The 16,034-nt window shown below is 34.0% G+C and overlaps 2 protein-coding genes across 2 annotated transcripts; one reads left to right on the top strand and one right to left on the bottom strand.

The window, feature by feature from the left end:
- Positions 1-1,513: 1,513 nt before the first annotated feature.
- Positions 1,514-5,933, bottom strand: LOC111900359 (beta-adaptin-like protein B). Its single transcript, XM_052764540.1, has 11 exons — positions 5,712-5,933; positions 4,917-5,114; positions 4,718-4,831; positions 4,380-4,630; positions 4,169-4,304; positions 3,903-4,082; positions 3,735-3,827; positions 3,436-3,647; positions 3,029-3,365; positions 2,192-2,947; positions 1,514-2,007 (listed from the first exon to the last, which is right to left on the bottom strand). The coding sequence occupies exons 1-11, from the start codon at positions 5,796-5,798 to the stop codon at positions 1,708-1,710; spliced, it is 2,664 nt and encodes an 887-aa protein (XP_052620500.1). The 5' UTR covers positions 5,799-5,933; the 3' UTR covers positions 1,514-1,707.
- A 1,240-nt stretch (positions 5,934-7,173) lies between these two features.
- On the top strand, positions 7,174-9,260 carry LOC111900358 (pentatricopeptide repeat-containing protein At1g73400, mitochondrial). Its single transcript, XM_023896228.2, has one exon. The coding sequence runs from the start codon at positions 7,307-7,309 to the stop codon at positions 9,122-9,124; it is 1,818 nt and encodes a 605-aa protein (XP_023751996.1). The 5' UTR covers positions 7,174-7,306; the 3' UTR covers positions 9,125-9,260.
- The last annotated feature ends 6,774 nt before the right edge of the window (positions 9,261-16,034 follow it).

The following is a 16,034-nucleotide window of genomic DNA, read 5'->3' as shown; positions in this document are numbered from 1 at the left end:
TTGGTCATGTGTGTATGTGTGTGAGAGAGAGAGAGAGAGAGAGAGAGAGAGTGTGTGTGTGTGTGAGAGAGAGAGAGAGAGAAGCGATGACTTTTGGTGGTAGTTGATGATGGGAAATGGTAGTTTACGGCATGGACGATGATTTCCAATGGAGAGGTAGTGATTGGTGGTTTATGATGGAGAGAAAGGAGAAAGGGTATTTAGGTTTTAGGGTTTTCAGACGTGAGAGTATTCATTAAAAGGGGGTGGAGGAGTATGTAATGGGGCCACTATTTTTTTCTAAACAATTTAATTAATAATAAATAAATAAATAAAATTAAAATATTTTTTAATAATTAAAACTAAGCAAAAACCTTAAATATAATTGAAACAAAAGTTGAAAAGGGTAATATAGTCATTTTATGCTATTAGAGGACTAAGTGTGATATTTTACGGTCTGAATTAATTTTTGAAAATAGAAACTGAACGTATATTTTGACATCTATACAAAGGACGATTCGTATAATTTACTCTAACTTTTTATAACTTCTTATTAAAAGGATAAATTATATAAAAGTTATTATATTTAATTATTTTTGTTATATAACAAATACATTTCAGTTACATAAATAAAAGTCATCCAAGTTTAACGATCAAACTTCTTTTTTATGTCATTTTTATGTCAATCAGTTTAATTTGTTATAGCAAGCTAAAGCGATCACAATATTAAATTTTGTAAAGATTTAATGGTGTTAATAAAATTTTGACACTAAATATTCCACTACAACCTTTTAAGTTTTGATATTAAAAAAAAAAAAAAAGGAATCTATTGGGACCATTTTAAGCTATTATATGTCATAACTAGTCAAACTGATCAACATAAAAAAATTGACAAACTTTTTCTTTAGAACGACTGGATTTTATATATAAAAAAATGAGCAAGATGTTCGAGGATATAACTGGGTTTTATAACCACATACTCCAATTAACCTTTTGTTTTTTAAAACGAAAAACCAATTAAAAGATCACATAATAGAATATTATCATTACCAAGGATATTTATGTTACTTTTTTAAATAAGACGATTTCCATAAAAGAAACATCATAATTTGATTTTTTTTGTCTAACCACCAAAATAATAGAATGACATCATTACCAAGGATATTTATGTTATTTTTTAAACAAGACAATTTCCATAAAGACCATCATAATTTGATTTTTTTTTTTTGTCGAACCACCAAAATAATATTTTCTAGTTTAACTACATAGTGTTTATCCCCAATCATGAATTGCAAACACCACCGAAAAAATATTTTCTGGTTAAATATGTTTTAAACCTAACGACTCCATGGTTAAATCATGAGGTTAAAATGACAAATTTTCAAACTACAATGTTTTTCATAGAATTCAAAGTTTTATTTAATAGTTATTAAAAAAATAAGAATAAATAAATAAATTCTTTCGATTTAATAACAAAATTGGTTAAACCGAAAAAATTCCAAACATGGAATTTGGTCTTTTACATAGACTCCCGAGTCCCAACCAAACTATCTCATTCCACAGCAGTTACATATGCAAAATAGTGTTAAAGTTTGTTCAACAAACTGCACCTAAAAAAATACAAACTTTTCATAACATGTACATAATAATATATTCTAACAAACACAAAACCAATAAAGTCCACATTTAAGTAAAAGACAAACACCACAATTTTTTTTTTTTTTTTTTTTAACTCTTGAGGAGTGATTCCAAGGCATCAAAGAACAAGGGGGCCATTTCTGGGTTTGGAGTTTTGACAGCACACTTGATTCCAGGGACACCAATAACCGCTGTAATTTCAATCAGGAATGGAATCCCTCTTGGAATCTTAGCTGATAAATACAATACATCCTGATTCCCATTCTTACGTTTAGCAATAAAAAACATATTCCAAACAGACAACTGCTCTACAATTCCATCCACATTGCTAATCACAATTCCCTCCATCTCTTTCGACACCTCATTCGAATCCGGTAATGACTTCCATGTCTGCAATCACAGTTCACAAAATTATGTCAATTTACGCTTTTGGCCCCTGATTTTCTTCAAAATTTTCAGTTTTCGTCCCAGTTACTTTTTTTTTTTCCTCTAATAGGCACCAAAATTGTAAGATGAAATTACTCAGGGACTAAAAATGAAATTTAGTCAAAAAAAAAGTTAAAGTTAAAATTACCTCAAGGAAAGCACCACGTTCCATTCTTCCATCTTCAGTAAACAACACAAGCAACGAGACTTTATCACTAAAATACCAAACAGGCTGTTGATTGTTTTTCACAGCAACCTGCAACAGGGAGTTGGGTGGGCCCGGTGCTATATTCTGAAACAGAACCATGGGCAAAACCGTCATTTCACATGTCCCCGGTTGCACTTGCGGGACCTGAAGCGGCCCACCAGCCGCAATACCAAACGTATTCTTGTTCAGCTGAATCATAAATCCATCCAACGCAACTTCACTCTTGTTCTCAAACATCAAACTGTAAAAAATCTGACCATCTTTTCTAACCAGTTGACCACTGATTTCCAATCCTTGACCACTGCCAGCTGGCAACAAAACAGGCAACGAAGGCTTTGACTTTGAAGACCGGTCAACCGATAGCACACTACTATTACTATCATTATCATTATCAAGACCAATGAGATCGAGCAGGTCGGGGACAGGGGCGACAGGTGGCGGTGATGTGATTATCCCGTTATCAGGAACATGTGCAGATGATGTTTCGGAATACCCTCCTTCGGAACCTTCCGGAAACTCTTCCTCTTCTGTTTTCTGTAAGGTTTTGACACGTGTCACGAATGTTTCCGGAAGCTTGTGGTATACTGATGATAAAGTGGCAACATTTGCTAAAAGTTCATCAAGGAGAGAGGAATCAAATTGGTTTGAGTCGTCACTTATCACTGGCTTCTCAGCTAACACAACATCTTTTGCAGCCTGACATATCAAATAGTTATTTTTAATATTAGTTTTTTTTTAATTTTCTAAAAATTTCTGTTTTAAAGAAAAAAAACAAACCTCGGGGTCGGTTGAAAGAAGACGCCAATATATATAAGCACGATCACGAAGATCTGGATTATCGGTTTCCACAGTGGCATTATTTAAAACAACCTGAATCATTTGTTGTGGTCCTTCAGTTGGTTTTTTAAGAAAAAGTTTTACAGTTGCAGTTAATAACTGTAACTGAACTTGTGCAGGTTCTTCCGGAAAGGTTTCCAGAAAACTTTCTAGAAGCTCATCAGCATTATCGATTCTTTCAGCATATTCACCAATTATCCAAATCATTGATGCCTTAGCTTCTGGTTCATCTAATGTGTCCAAACTCTCACAGAGTGTGGCTATAATAGATTCATATCTGAAAAGAAAGATTGGATTAAAAATAAAAAGTTGTATTTTGGAATACAACAAAGGTTCTAGAAACTTACGTGTTGGGGTATCTTCTGAAAATGTCTTTGATGACTATAATGGCTTCTTGAACAACATAGTTGACTTTGATTTTGATAAGTTCTAGAAGAACACTAATGCAACGTTCAGCTGCTCTTTCTAATTTTATAGCACATCGACCAATAGCACGAACAGCTTTTCTCACAAAATCTACATCTACTTCTGTTGCGTATTCTTTAAATTCCAATAATACCTGACAAAGTGTAAAATTTATTGGAATGTAAGGATAAAATAGTCATTTGGCCAAAAAAAAAAAGGAAACAAAACAAACCCTAATTACCTGGTCTATGTTTCTATCTGAAGCAAGCTTTATCATGATCTCTAACTTTTCCATCTTCACATAGATTGGATCATTGTACTTGCAAAAGAACACCTGGAAAATAGGTACTACTTTAGATTTTATACTTTTTTTCAGACAAAATGATATTAAAAAAAAAAAACAATATACCTTAATTTCATGGGCAAGGATTGTAGGGCGCTTCTGTACAATAAGGTTAATGTTCCTCAATGCAACATATTGAATCTCAGGTTCTGCAGAAAGTAATGTTACAAGTGGAGGAGCCATTTTCTTGCACAAATTCCGTACCACATCAGGACTAGTGATGAGTTCCATTTGTTGAAGAATCATCTACAAAGTCAATAACAATAATAATAATCAGATTAGAAATATAAGAAAGCATAAATTAAATAAAAGATCAATATAACACAACACACCTTAACAGCTGAAAGAACTACAGCACAATTCGCATGTTGCAGTCTTGGAGTAACTCTCTCTACTATATTTTCAGCTTCACGAGCATCTTCTGCCTTGTATTTTGAAAGAGCATCCAATATAAAAACTTGACCCCACCTGAATAATGTCAAAATTGACTTTAATACCACAAATTAGTAGATAAATAGTAAATGACTTTAATAGCATACTCACTCAGTGCATTCGTTTAGAGCTGTAAGGAGCTTTGACAAGGTCTGGCTAGTGATCTCAAAAATGGGTGTACTGCTGTTATCTTGAATTTCAGCAAGAGCTGCAACAGCATTTGCTACTACCATAGGGTTATTGTCAGATATGAGATCTTTTAGGGCATCAAGAAAACCTCTATCTTCAACTAACTCAGCATTGATGTCATAAAGTTTAGCAACACATATAGCTGCTGTTTTTCGAACATATGGGTCGTCATCCTGTTGAAGACAATTTTAAATCATCTTAATATATTTGTAGTTGATTGATTACTGAAGATCAAAACATGAAATAAAGGCGATGTTAACCTTGAGACACCTCTGGAGGGGGTCACAAAGATATTCTGTGATTTTATCAACTCGGATGCATCCCATTGTTCGAACAGCTAAAGCCCGGATTAAAGGATTTGGGTCTTGTGTATCCTGTTACATGTAAAAAAACAAAATCAGTGTCTTTAATGGGGAACAATTATGTGGATGTGAAAAGTGAGTTTATACTAGTTTATACCTTCACGAAGGTATTAACTGCAAGTATTGCTAGGTCGGGTTGACTTTTAGCATAATTGATGAGATACAAGTAAACAAGCTTTTTGAGCTCCAAATTTTCAGTCTGCATACAGTTCAAGACATCTGTGAAAAGTGATGATACATCCTTCCCAACTGTCATAGCTGCAATTGTCTTTTTAACAGCATCTTTTCTCTTATCCTGGAATGCAGAAAAAAAGATTTTCATCAAATCGACTAGCTGACAGTAATGCAAATTAGCCATCATTATGTGCTTTCAGATCACAAAAAAGTAAAACACTCAAAGATTGAAACTAAAAGAATTTGTAAAATGCAAAGGCTGCATTGTCCAACTTCTGTGTAGTTCAGTGGTTACTGCCACCTGTAAGTATTCACAGGGAAAGTTCATGGTTTTCCAGACCAGTAGCCTTGAACGCTCAAACTAAAACTAAAGCTCATCATGACTGATTAATTCATTACTCCATGTATATATTTTTCAGTTTTCAGGAGAACAGAATATCGGAGCTTCAGAGAAGAGAAGGAACCTAATCACAACTACTTAAGACTATAACAAATTTCCAGAGTAATTCAAAATCCTACTACATGTAAATTCATGCTCCCAATCAACAAACTACAACGATCTCATCGATAAAACCATTTGATACGATAATAGATCTGATAATATAGTTACGCAAATCTAGTTATTAAATGACTAGATCAACACAGCCAATTACAATAACCTCATATAGATCTATAGGTACATATTACTGTGTATAAACGAAAGAGAAAAAAGTAGAACCTTATACTGAGAATTGAGCTCCTCTTTGAGCTCAGGGATTTCTCCTTTCTTAGTTGTGGAGAAGTATTTTGAATCATGGCCGCTCATATCTGGTGGCGAACTGGCGAATGGAGCCGACAGCGACTTCAGGGGGCAGAGACGGTTTTCAGCAGAGGATTGGGGGAAATAGCGAGCGAGATTTGATGAAATGCAAACGGGTTTAAAGCGAACCCGGTCGTAGCCTTTACTTGTCAAACGTGTTTCAAGAGGATCACTGGATCAGGGACCAAAACTAATGTTGGAGAAGTGGACAAAATTTAAATCAATTGTTGACTTAGTTTTTTAAATGATTTTTCACTTTATTTTTTAGAAAAAGTCTTAAAACATGTTTGGCAAGGGGAAAAGGATTTTTGTAAATGATTTTTTCCATAGAATAATTTGAGTCTTTTTGAAAAGTCACGATTATCTGATTTTTTCCAACTTTTTACCAGCTAAAAATATTAAATTACCAATATACCCCTCATCTACCCTAAACATGTTCTTTTTTGTCATTTTAAATGTAAAAGTTAAACCAAACACTTTAATTTGTTACTTTTTCTGTTCAAAAGTCAAACCAAACACATTTTAAAAAATAACTTTTATAAAAAGTTTTTTTACAAATTTTTTTTTTACAAAAAGGACTAAGCCAAACATCCCCTAAATATGTCAATAAATCTGATACATGTCAACATTGGATATGTTAGGAAGATAAATAAAAATAAAATGTAGAAGAATATTTAATTTCTCAAAATGTAATTTACTCTGCTTTAAAAAAAAATGAAAATTAAGACGATGATATGGAATCATATATAAAAAGGGTTGTATCTTGTATAATATATGTAATGTTATGATGACCCATTTTAGAAGCACAAGTTAAATGAATATTATAGTAATTGTTGTATTTACATGCTTGCTCCAAGAGGTAAAAATACATAAGTAGGATTCAAGTTCAAATTTGGATCCACTTTTCTTGTTTTTGAGTTCATTGTTGTATTTACATGCTTGCTCCAAGAGGTAAAAATACATAAGTAGGATTCAAGTTCAAATTTGGATCCACTTTTCTTGTTTTTGAGTTCGAGAAGTGATTTTTCTTTTCCATGTTGGTCATATAGAATGCAAATTATAGCGTACCCGATCATGATCATATACGAAAACTAAAACAAATATATACGAATAGAAAATTTAATATATGAAAACGAAAATTCATCAATGGAGAAAGCATGGACACATTATCATGTAGCCAATCTCATCAACACATTACTCACTAATAAATGAAAAACAAGTTAGATTGATAAGAGATATATCAAATTATTCCATATCAAAAAAATCTGACGTCACTCTTCATAAAACCGTGAGTTTGATTTTATATTTTTAGTTAAAAACGATTTATAGGTTTCAAAAAACAAACACCTAAATAACAATGAAAAAAAAACCCAAACTACGGTATAAACTATATAGATGTTGACTAATAGGGAGTCAAAATTGAGTTACACCATTCTCACGAGCGTACAAATAAGTGAATATCAATCTTATCGATCGATTAATTGATTCGATTTCGTTAAATCCATTTCTTGCAAATGTTACGAATCAACATTACTCTCGTTACCCAAATTCATCGCCGTAGCATCTTCTCCTACACGTTATATCATCATAAGCTCTCGCCAATTGTAAGTTCGTCGATACCTCTGTATCATAGCTCTTTCAATGCACCCATGTCGAATTCGTTGCTTAAATCATTGGAATTTAGTCGCATTTCACTTCTGAGTTTGTTTCGACAAATGGGTAATCGTAATTTGACACTGATTCACTCTTATAGTGGAGGTGGTAATGATGCATTTGATCGAACACCTGGTGGGCAAGTTTCACCTTTAAGCAGTGATGGTGAATTGGATGAAAAAGATGGTGATTCTGGTTCTGATGATACCACTGTAGATAAACAACCTAAAGGATGTGTTCCAACTTCCATTGTTGGTGAAAATTTGTACAATATTATCATAGACTGTAAGCCTAACAACCCACAAAATAGTTACATGGAGAGGTCTCTTGACGAAGCTGGTGTTCAATTGACTACACCCTTGGTGATCGAGATTTTAGGGAGTCTTAGATATCAGGAGAATTTAGCTTTTAGGTTTTTCACATGGGCTGGGAATCAGGAAAACTACAGTCATGAACCTCAGGCATATAATGAGATGATCGATATCTTATCAAATACAAAATACAAGGCAAAACAGTATCGTATAGTTTGTGATCTTCTAGATTACATGAAGAGAAACAACAAAACTAAAGTGCCTATCGAAGCATTGTTAAAGATTCTGAAGCAGTACGCAGATAAGCATTTGACTCATCTTCATAAGTTTGCAAAGAAGAAAAAAGTCAAGCTTAAAAAACTCCAGCCAGAAATCGATGCGTTCAACGTGTTAATAGATGCTTTTTGCAAGTCTTGTTTAGTTGAAGATGCTGAATCCATGTTCATGAGGATAAAGAACAAAGTCAAGCCCAATGCTAGCACATATAACATCTTGTTTTTCGGTTGGTGTAGAGTGAGAAACCCTAAAAGAAGTATGCAAATACTTGATGAAATGATCCAAATGGGCCATACCCCAGAAAATTTCACCTACAACACTGCCATTGATACGTTTTGTAAATCTGGAATGATCTCAGAAGCTTATGAACTTTTGAAATTCATGAAAGAAAAAGGTACATTCATGTCTTCACCCACTGCTAAAACATATGCTATCATGATTGTTGCATTTGCACGTGAAAATAAAATGGATGAATGTTTTAAACTTGTTGATGACATGGCATCTAGTGGATGCCTCCCTGATGTTTCAACATATAGAGAAATGATTGAAGGGATGTGCTTAGCTGGAAAAGTCGATTATGCTTATAAATTCTTGGAAGATATGAAAAACAAAGGTTACCCTCCTGACATTGTTACATACAATTGTTTTCTAAAGGTTCTTTGTGATCATAAAGATAGTAAAGAAGCATGTAATCTTTTCAAGAAAATGATTGAAGCGGGTTGTGTGCCAAGTGTCCAATCTTATAACATGCTAATTATGATGTTTTTCAAGATTAGTGATCCGATTAGGGCGTTTGAGATATGGGATGAGATGGATATTCATGATACTGATTCTTATTGTGTAATGATAGAAGGGCTTTTTGGGTGTGAAAGAATAGAGGATGCTTGTGGTCTTTTGGAAGAAGTTTTGAATAAAGATATGAAATTGCCTTATCAAAAGTTTGATTCTTTCTTGATGCAACTTTCAAGAATTGGTGATCTTCGTGGTATTCATAGATTGTCTCAACACATGAGAAAGTTTTATAATCCTTCTATGGCGCGTAGATTCGCATTAAGTCAGAAAAGGAAGAGTGTTAGTTTAAGAGGGAAATGATCGGTTTTATGTTGAGTTTGTAGTTGATATTTGGGTATCCATTTGCATAATTTAAAGTTTGAACAAACTAGTTTTTCTCAAATTCCTATAATAGTGTTTGGAGTTTATTTGGAAATCAAGAATTTTTATAGTTGAATGGTGTTTTCTTAGGTGCAATATGTATTACCAACTAAATTTAATGGATACATAAAAGAAAACTAGTTTCTCACTTAATTGTTGATAAATCGTTCGTTTAATTTTAGTGGAAAACTTGTCCATATTAGAACTTTCATGACTAAATGGGTAAATGAGTAAGTTAGAGATATTTCTTAACCTAAATATGACATAAACCCTTATAAAATCGCATTTCTACATTCAAGTAACATTTATTTATGACAAAACTGCACAAATGGTCCCTGTGGTTAGCTCAAAATTGCCACTTTGGTCCAAAAAAGTTTGGACTAGCACCATAGGTCCAAACTTTTCATTTTGTTGCGAGTTTGGTCCAATTTGATATGAACTTTTTTATAATGACGATTTTGCCCTTAATTTTTTTTTTTACTTTTTCAGTTTTTTTATTAATTCTATTAATTTTTTGATGAAATAAATAAAAAATAAATTAAAAAAACCAACTAACCCCTCCTTTTCTCTCTCTCTCTCTCTCTCTCTCCTCTCTCTCTCTCTCTCTCTCTCTCTCTCTCTCTCTCTCTCTCTTCTCTCTCTCTCTCTCTCTCTCTCTCTCTCTCTCTCTCTCTCTCTCTCTCTCTCTCTCTCTCTCTCTCTCTCTCTCTCTCTCTCTCTCTCTCTCTCTCTCTCTCGTCCAACCAAAACGAGATCTGAGATATGTTTCTTCTCTAGACTTTTCTCCCTAAACAATCAAGGAAGGGAAAATAGAGGGAAGATCGAATAATGGAGAAAGAAGAATATGAAATCAGAAGACGGAATCAAATCGAGTTCATCGCTTCTCGGGTTCTTCATCTGAAGTCACACATGGTGATCTGAAGACGAAACGGTGGAGGATAAAACCTTGAATCAAAATCCGCCTCTTTGCCTCGAGAGTCTTCAGTCGCGAGCTCATGTCTCCAATCTCCTTAGACGAGAACAGATCTACACCGGTGAAGTCTGAAAATTTTCTTCAGATCTATCGATCTGAAAACCCTCTTCCTCTTTATATCTGGAAACCCATCCCACAGTGGTAGCTCGATTTTCAGGACAAAAACCTAATCCATATGGGAAGGGCGACGGAGAAGAAGAGAAACTGAGAAAAATCCTAGTTTCGTCCTTTACAATTCTGAAAAAAAAAAACTATCGTCCTTTTTTCAAGATCTAAAGACGATGGAAGCTCTGATGAAGGGGTTTCAACACCTTCGAACGACTCAGGCAACGTATTCGCTGCCAGTTTTTTTTGTCTTGGTCTTTCTAGATCCATATCAGCATCGTGTTCATCTTTCTTGATCCATATCAGTGTAGATTTTTTTTTTGAATTTTGATTTAAGAATGTTAAGCTTCTACAAATCTGTAAATAGTTCTTGTGCCTTTACAAATCTAGTTAATCTTGTGGTTTTCAAGTTTGTAAGTACTTCTTGTTCTTCAGATCAGAAAAAATAGAATGTTTTGTTCTTCATATTTGGAAAAATTATGTTTGAATTCATCAAATGGTGGTGATAGTTCATGAGGTTTTCGGAGAAGAAGAGAGTGAAGAAGAAGAAAGATGAAATGCGGATAGAATGGAGGTTTTGGAGGTGGTTTCCGACAAGAATGGTGGTTGTGGCGGCGATTTCCGACAGATTGTGGTGGTTTCCGGCAGGTGGCAGTGGCTTTCGGCAGCTATCACTGGTTTCCGGTGACACGGTGGAGAGAGAGAGAGAGAGAGAGAGAGAGAGAGAGAGAGAGAGAGAGATGGATGGGTTAGTTGGTTTTTTTATTTTGTTTTTTTTATTTCATCAAAAAATTAATAGAATTAATAAAAAAACTGAAAAAGAAAAAAAAATAGTAAGGGCAAAATCGTCATTATAAAAAAGTTCATACCAAATTGGACCAAATTCGCAACAAAATGAAAAGTTTGGACCTGTGGTGCTAGTCCAAACTTTTTTGGACCAAAGTGGCAATTTTGAGCTAACCACAGGGACCATTTGTGCAGTTTTGTCTTTATTTATAATACAAGTAAAAAATAATTGTGGTTTAACTTTTACTTGTCAAACTAGAATATACTACTAATACACAAAATCATTTTTGTAGTTTCTAAGAGAAGGAATAATAACATGATAGTGACTTGTATATGTAATATCCGAATTTACCGATCAATGTCTTGAACGGGTACAAACAAAAGAATCAAAACATTAGGGATATGAAAAGGACCGTTGGTCACCATTTTTGGTGTTGATAAAGACTACCCCACTAACTGTCTCATTGCAAAAACATAAAAAAGGTGAAAGGGGAGGTGAATTTATGTCCGATGAAATAAATAGCATCATCTGTATGCGTTTGATTCCTTTTTGTGTTTTGTAAAAACTTGTTTTTTTTCTTTTTCCAAAAAAGGCTTTGAGATTTATCACAACACAAAACAAAATCCATGTTTGTTACTAGCGATATTCGGTGTTGTCTTTCTTTTTTGAGATTGAGGGTTCAAGTTTCGTCGTGGATATAAGTGGATTTAAAAAGTAGTTTAGGAGTAAGTTAGATTTTCCATTTAAAAAAAAAAGTAAATAATAGGTTAATATCATAAAAAAATCTTATATATTGTAATTTCCTTTTATTAAACCTCAATTTTATTTATTTACTCAAAAAAACTTTGCATTTTTTATTTTTTATTTTCTCAGTGACGGTTATTACCTAGGATGGAATGGTAACGTACAGAGTCATTATACAAACCCTATTTTGCTGATGATTCTGGGACGGGGGAGATACTTGTAATGCTCGCAAGATAAGACTAGTTGATTAAAACTAATATTTTGATAGAAGATTATTTATGATAAATAATCTAAGAAAAAGTCATAGGAATCGTAAAATCGATAGCATATATATAAAGAACGCCTAAATATAACTTCGTGAGAGGAAGTTATGATTTTTCAAAGTTTCAACGTAGCGGTATACGACTCCGAAACCGAAATAGAAACCGGTCGATTGTTAGGAAAAATAATCTAAACGAGAACCGAAGATCTCATTAATAGGATTACATTGATATAAAGACAGTTGAGAATGGACATCGAACAAGAGAGTTATAAATTTTTAACGGACTTTAGCAGTTTAAGTCTGTTGAAAATATAACTTTAAAAATAAAGTCAAAATTAGCCGACAGAGTCTAAAGGAAACTCGTAGATCTCATCGATACCTACGTGTGAATATAAAGAACGTAAAAAACGGAGCTTGTATCAAGAAGATATGAATTTTTAAAGATATATAAAAATTCACGCGCAACGACAGAGCGCGCGGTGTGCACTGACACACCACCTAGAATCTGCCAAGTATCACCACCCAGACGACGCCATGTCAGCAACCCTGATCGAGTGCCCAACACATACCGGCCGGATGCGTGATGTGTAAGCCAAAAATGCCTTACAAATTCGATTTCCCACACCTTCCAGCTTTCTCCCTCAATTTTCTCTCCATTTTGGTCAGAAACCTTCTTTATAATTAAGTCTTCGGCAAAGCCCTAAGGTGTCAGATAGCTGCTGATTACAAGCTCTCAGGTCAGAGTTTTGTCTGCTTAGTTCCTGGTTTTCATCAGAAAGCTCTATAAGTTAAGTTACACTTATTTTATTTAAGTGTAACTTGTAATTATAGTCATATTTGTTATTATAAACCTATAATTAAGATTTACTAGTGATTCCAAGTCATTATATTGGTTGATCTACTTATGGGGATGATGTATATGCTGGATTTAATGAGGTGTTTAAAGTGGGATTTCTAAACAGTATACTCTGTATACCAAACAGACCCTACCTCCAATATGATCCTACCTGGTTGTTCCTTACTTGATAGACCTTGATGTAGACATTAAGATTAGTGAGGAATCTAGACTAAGACTTAGTAATATGAACATATGTCATGTCATAGGAAAAGATAAAGTGCCAAGGCGAAGTTCTGCGTAAATTCCAAGGTATCAACTTTTATCAAGTGAGTGCATAGTTACTTCTAACTTACACATAGATATCACATATTTAATTTGATTAGATGTCATATGTGCTTATTATCTGTTCTTCAGAATTGTGCTAAATGAGATCATGAGTTTTACTCACAATAAATTATATATGTACTTTATTATACTTATATTGTATCGGGTAAAAAGGGTAGAGAAAGAAAAGAGATAATATAATGGTGATAGACCATGCTAGAGATAGAATAATGGTGAGAAACCATACCATAGATAATGTAATGGTAAGAGACTATGCCCAACTGAGGGTAGTCATCTAGTAGAGTATTGATGACGACCATTGACTATTCTAGACAGTCCAATGAAACACTAGCAGACTTACAATATGTAGGTGTTAATGAGTCATAATATTTTGGAGTGTGGATTGTGTTAATTTGTCTACTTTAACCGCCTCATGGTTGCCTTATATACATGTATTGCTAAGGAATCCTCGAAGCAATGTTGTCTAGTTGTTATTACAAAGATCCTTTAGGATAAAACCCTTGAGATTATCATTTTAGGATCAAAGAGTGAGAATAAAAGGAACGAGTAATTAGGGTTAAATCTATTTGTCGTGTTAAAATATACTTAAAACAATATTTGAAAACCCTATCTACTCACCAGACTGATGGGTTTTGGCCATAAGAACATCCTATGTGCTCATACAAACCCTAATGCTTGGATCTAGGTTTCTCTATTGTACATGCAAGTTATCCAAGACTATAAACCCTAGATCTAGCATATGATAATCAATATAACATATAAATTAGGTTTTAGATCATACCTTGATTGTTATGTAGCAATAACAATCTCAAATCCTTCTTGTATTGACTTTAGGAAGCTTAGAGTCACAAATGTCACTCCTCTAATGGTTCACAAACACCAAGAGCAAGAGGATGAAGAGGAGAAGAGAAGGAGGCTGCTCAAAACGTGTGGAAACCCTAGAAGAAGTCTTGTCCACGTTCTTGGGGCATAAGGGTTCCTTAAATAGTGAGGCTATTAGGGTTATCTAACAAGGAAACCCTAATTTGGATGCTTAAGCCCTAAGCAACCCATGGGCTCCTTCCTTAAAGCCTTTGGACGATTTCTAATGGGTTTCCCCATAGAATTCGTCCACCCCTTTAATATGGAGTCCATTAGCTCAATATTCAACTCACACAATTGACAGTTCTAGTCCCTTAAGTTTAATTAATGTCTTTTAGCCACAAAATTAATTCTTATTAGTTCTTGACTAATATTAATTAAACAATATGATTTCTCCTTTAATATATTATTCTCATAATATATTAATAAATCATATTTAATCATTTCTCTCCATTATTCATCCTATCAAGTTGCTTTGGTGAAGGCAACCCAAAAGGACCATGCACCATCGGGTCAAGTACATACCAAAATAGTTATGGACTTAGACACTAATCCAACAGTCTCCCACTTGGATAAGTCTAATAACTATTCTGCGTATGACTTCAGATCCTGATCTGCAATCGTAGCTTTCCAAAGCCGCTGTCAACTCTGATCCTATCAGATACGCGTGTCCTTTAGATAAGGGATCATATATTCCTCCATTCTAGATATCGTATAGACTGAGACATGGATCTAAATCATTCTCTCTGTCTATGTGCTGTTTCCCGAATTCAAATTTATGACGACTGACAACAGACTACAATTTGAACACATCAAATTAGTATCGGCTTGGCCAAGCACTTAGGTGCCATCACTAAATCATCGAGGGGCCCATAGATATCGCTTTTATCCTACTTTGAATAAAAGGAACGGATAAACTTTGACTCAATGCTCGCTTGCACTCACTCACCAAATCACACACAACAATATGTTTTATAACACCAAGTTACTGATGCGTTTACATATTATCAATGTGTAACCGACTTGCAAGATACAACTCACACATCTCAGTTTCAAGAATATAAGATATTATCGTCTCACTAATCACTTATGATAACAATCCATGAAGTGATCCAAGTGAGCGTGGGTTTAATCCAATGCTCAAATCATATTCATAAGCACTTATGAACGTTGCAGCAAACATTTGCTTATGTCTAATACTCTTTAGACAATCCACACACCAATTCACGAAAGTCTTCATTCATATCTACTTCCAACATATGAACGACTATGTCCCTGTTTAAATAATTTGACTGTTCTCAACCAATTAAATTATTCAGGAAGTCAAAACATGCAAAGTGAAACACAAGAATAATACTAATCCCATATGGCCTCAAACCTTTGAGTATAAATAAAACACCTTTTATTTATCACCATATCGATTACTCATTATTTGTCGTTTCGGGTAATCAACTTCTTACTTGAATTCTTACAACACTTGTCCCATACTCTCAGCATGCACACAATGTTTACCTACGGTTCTTACTTTGTGAAATAGATCAAATGAACGCATTTCCAATCATACTCATTTCACAACTCCTAATCCTATTCCATAAGTGAAAGAATATCAAATTCTTGCCACTTATAGAATATGTTAGATTCTAACATTTTATGCAATGATCCTTTCGTAATATCACTGCACTACAGTCACAATGACTATTGCCAATGAAATTACAAAGTCCTCTATTGGATATTGTTACAAGACAATTCCACAGATGTGATGTCTCTCACTCAAAGCACATTCCTTTGAATATCCTTTTTCATAAAAGTTTCTAATCTAGGCATTAATTCTCAATATCCAATTCCCAATATGGAAACATTTCCATATTTTCCATATGACAACTCATTCTTAATAGAATCTTATCTATTCATAATAATGTCGATATGGTCCATCCA

Source organism: Lactuca sativa, chromosome 6, assembly GCF_002870075.4.
Source record: "Lactuca sativa cultivar Salinas chromosome 6, Lsat_Salinas_v11, whole genome shotgun sequence".
NCBI lineage: Eukaryota > Viridiplantae > Streptophyta > Magnoliopsida > Asterales > Asteraceae > Lactuca > Lactuca sativa.
Note: the sequence above shows the minus strand (reverse complement) of the source record. Positions and strands in the feature narration are given on the sequence as shown.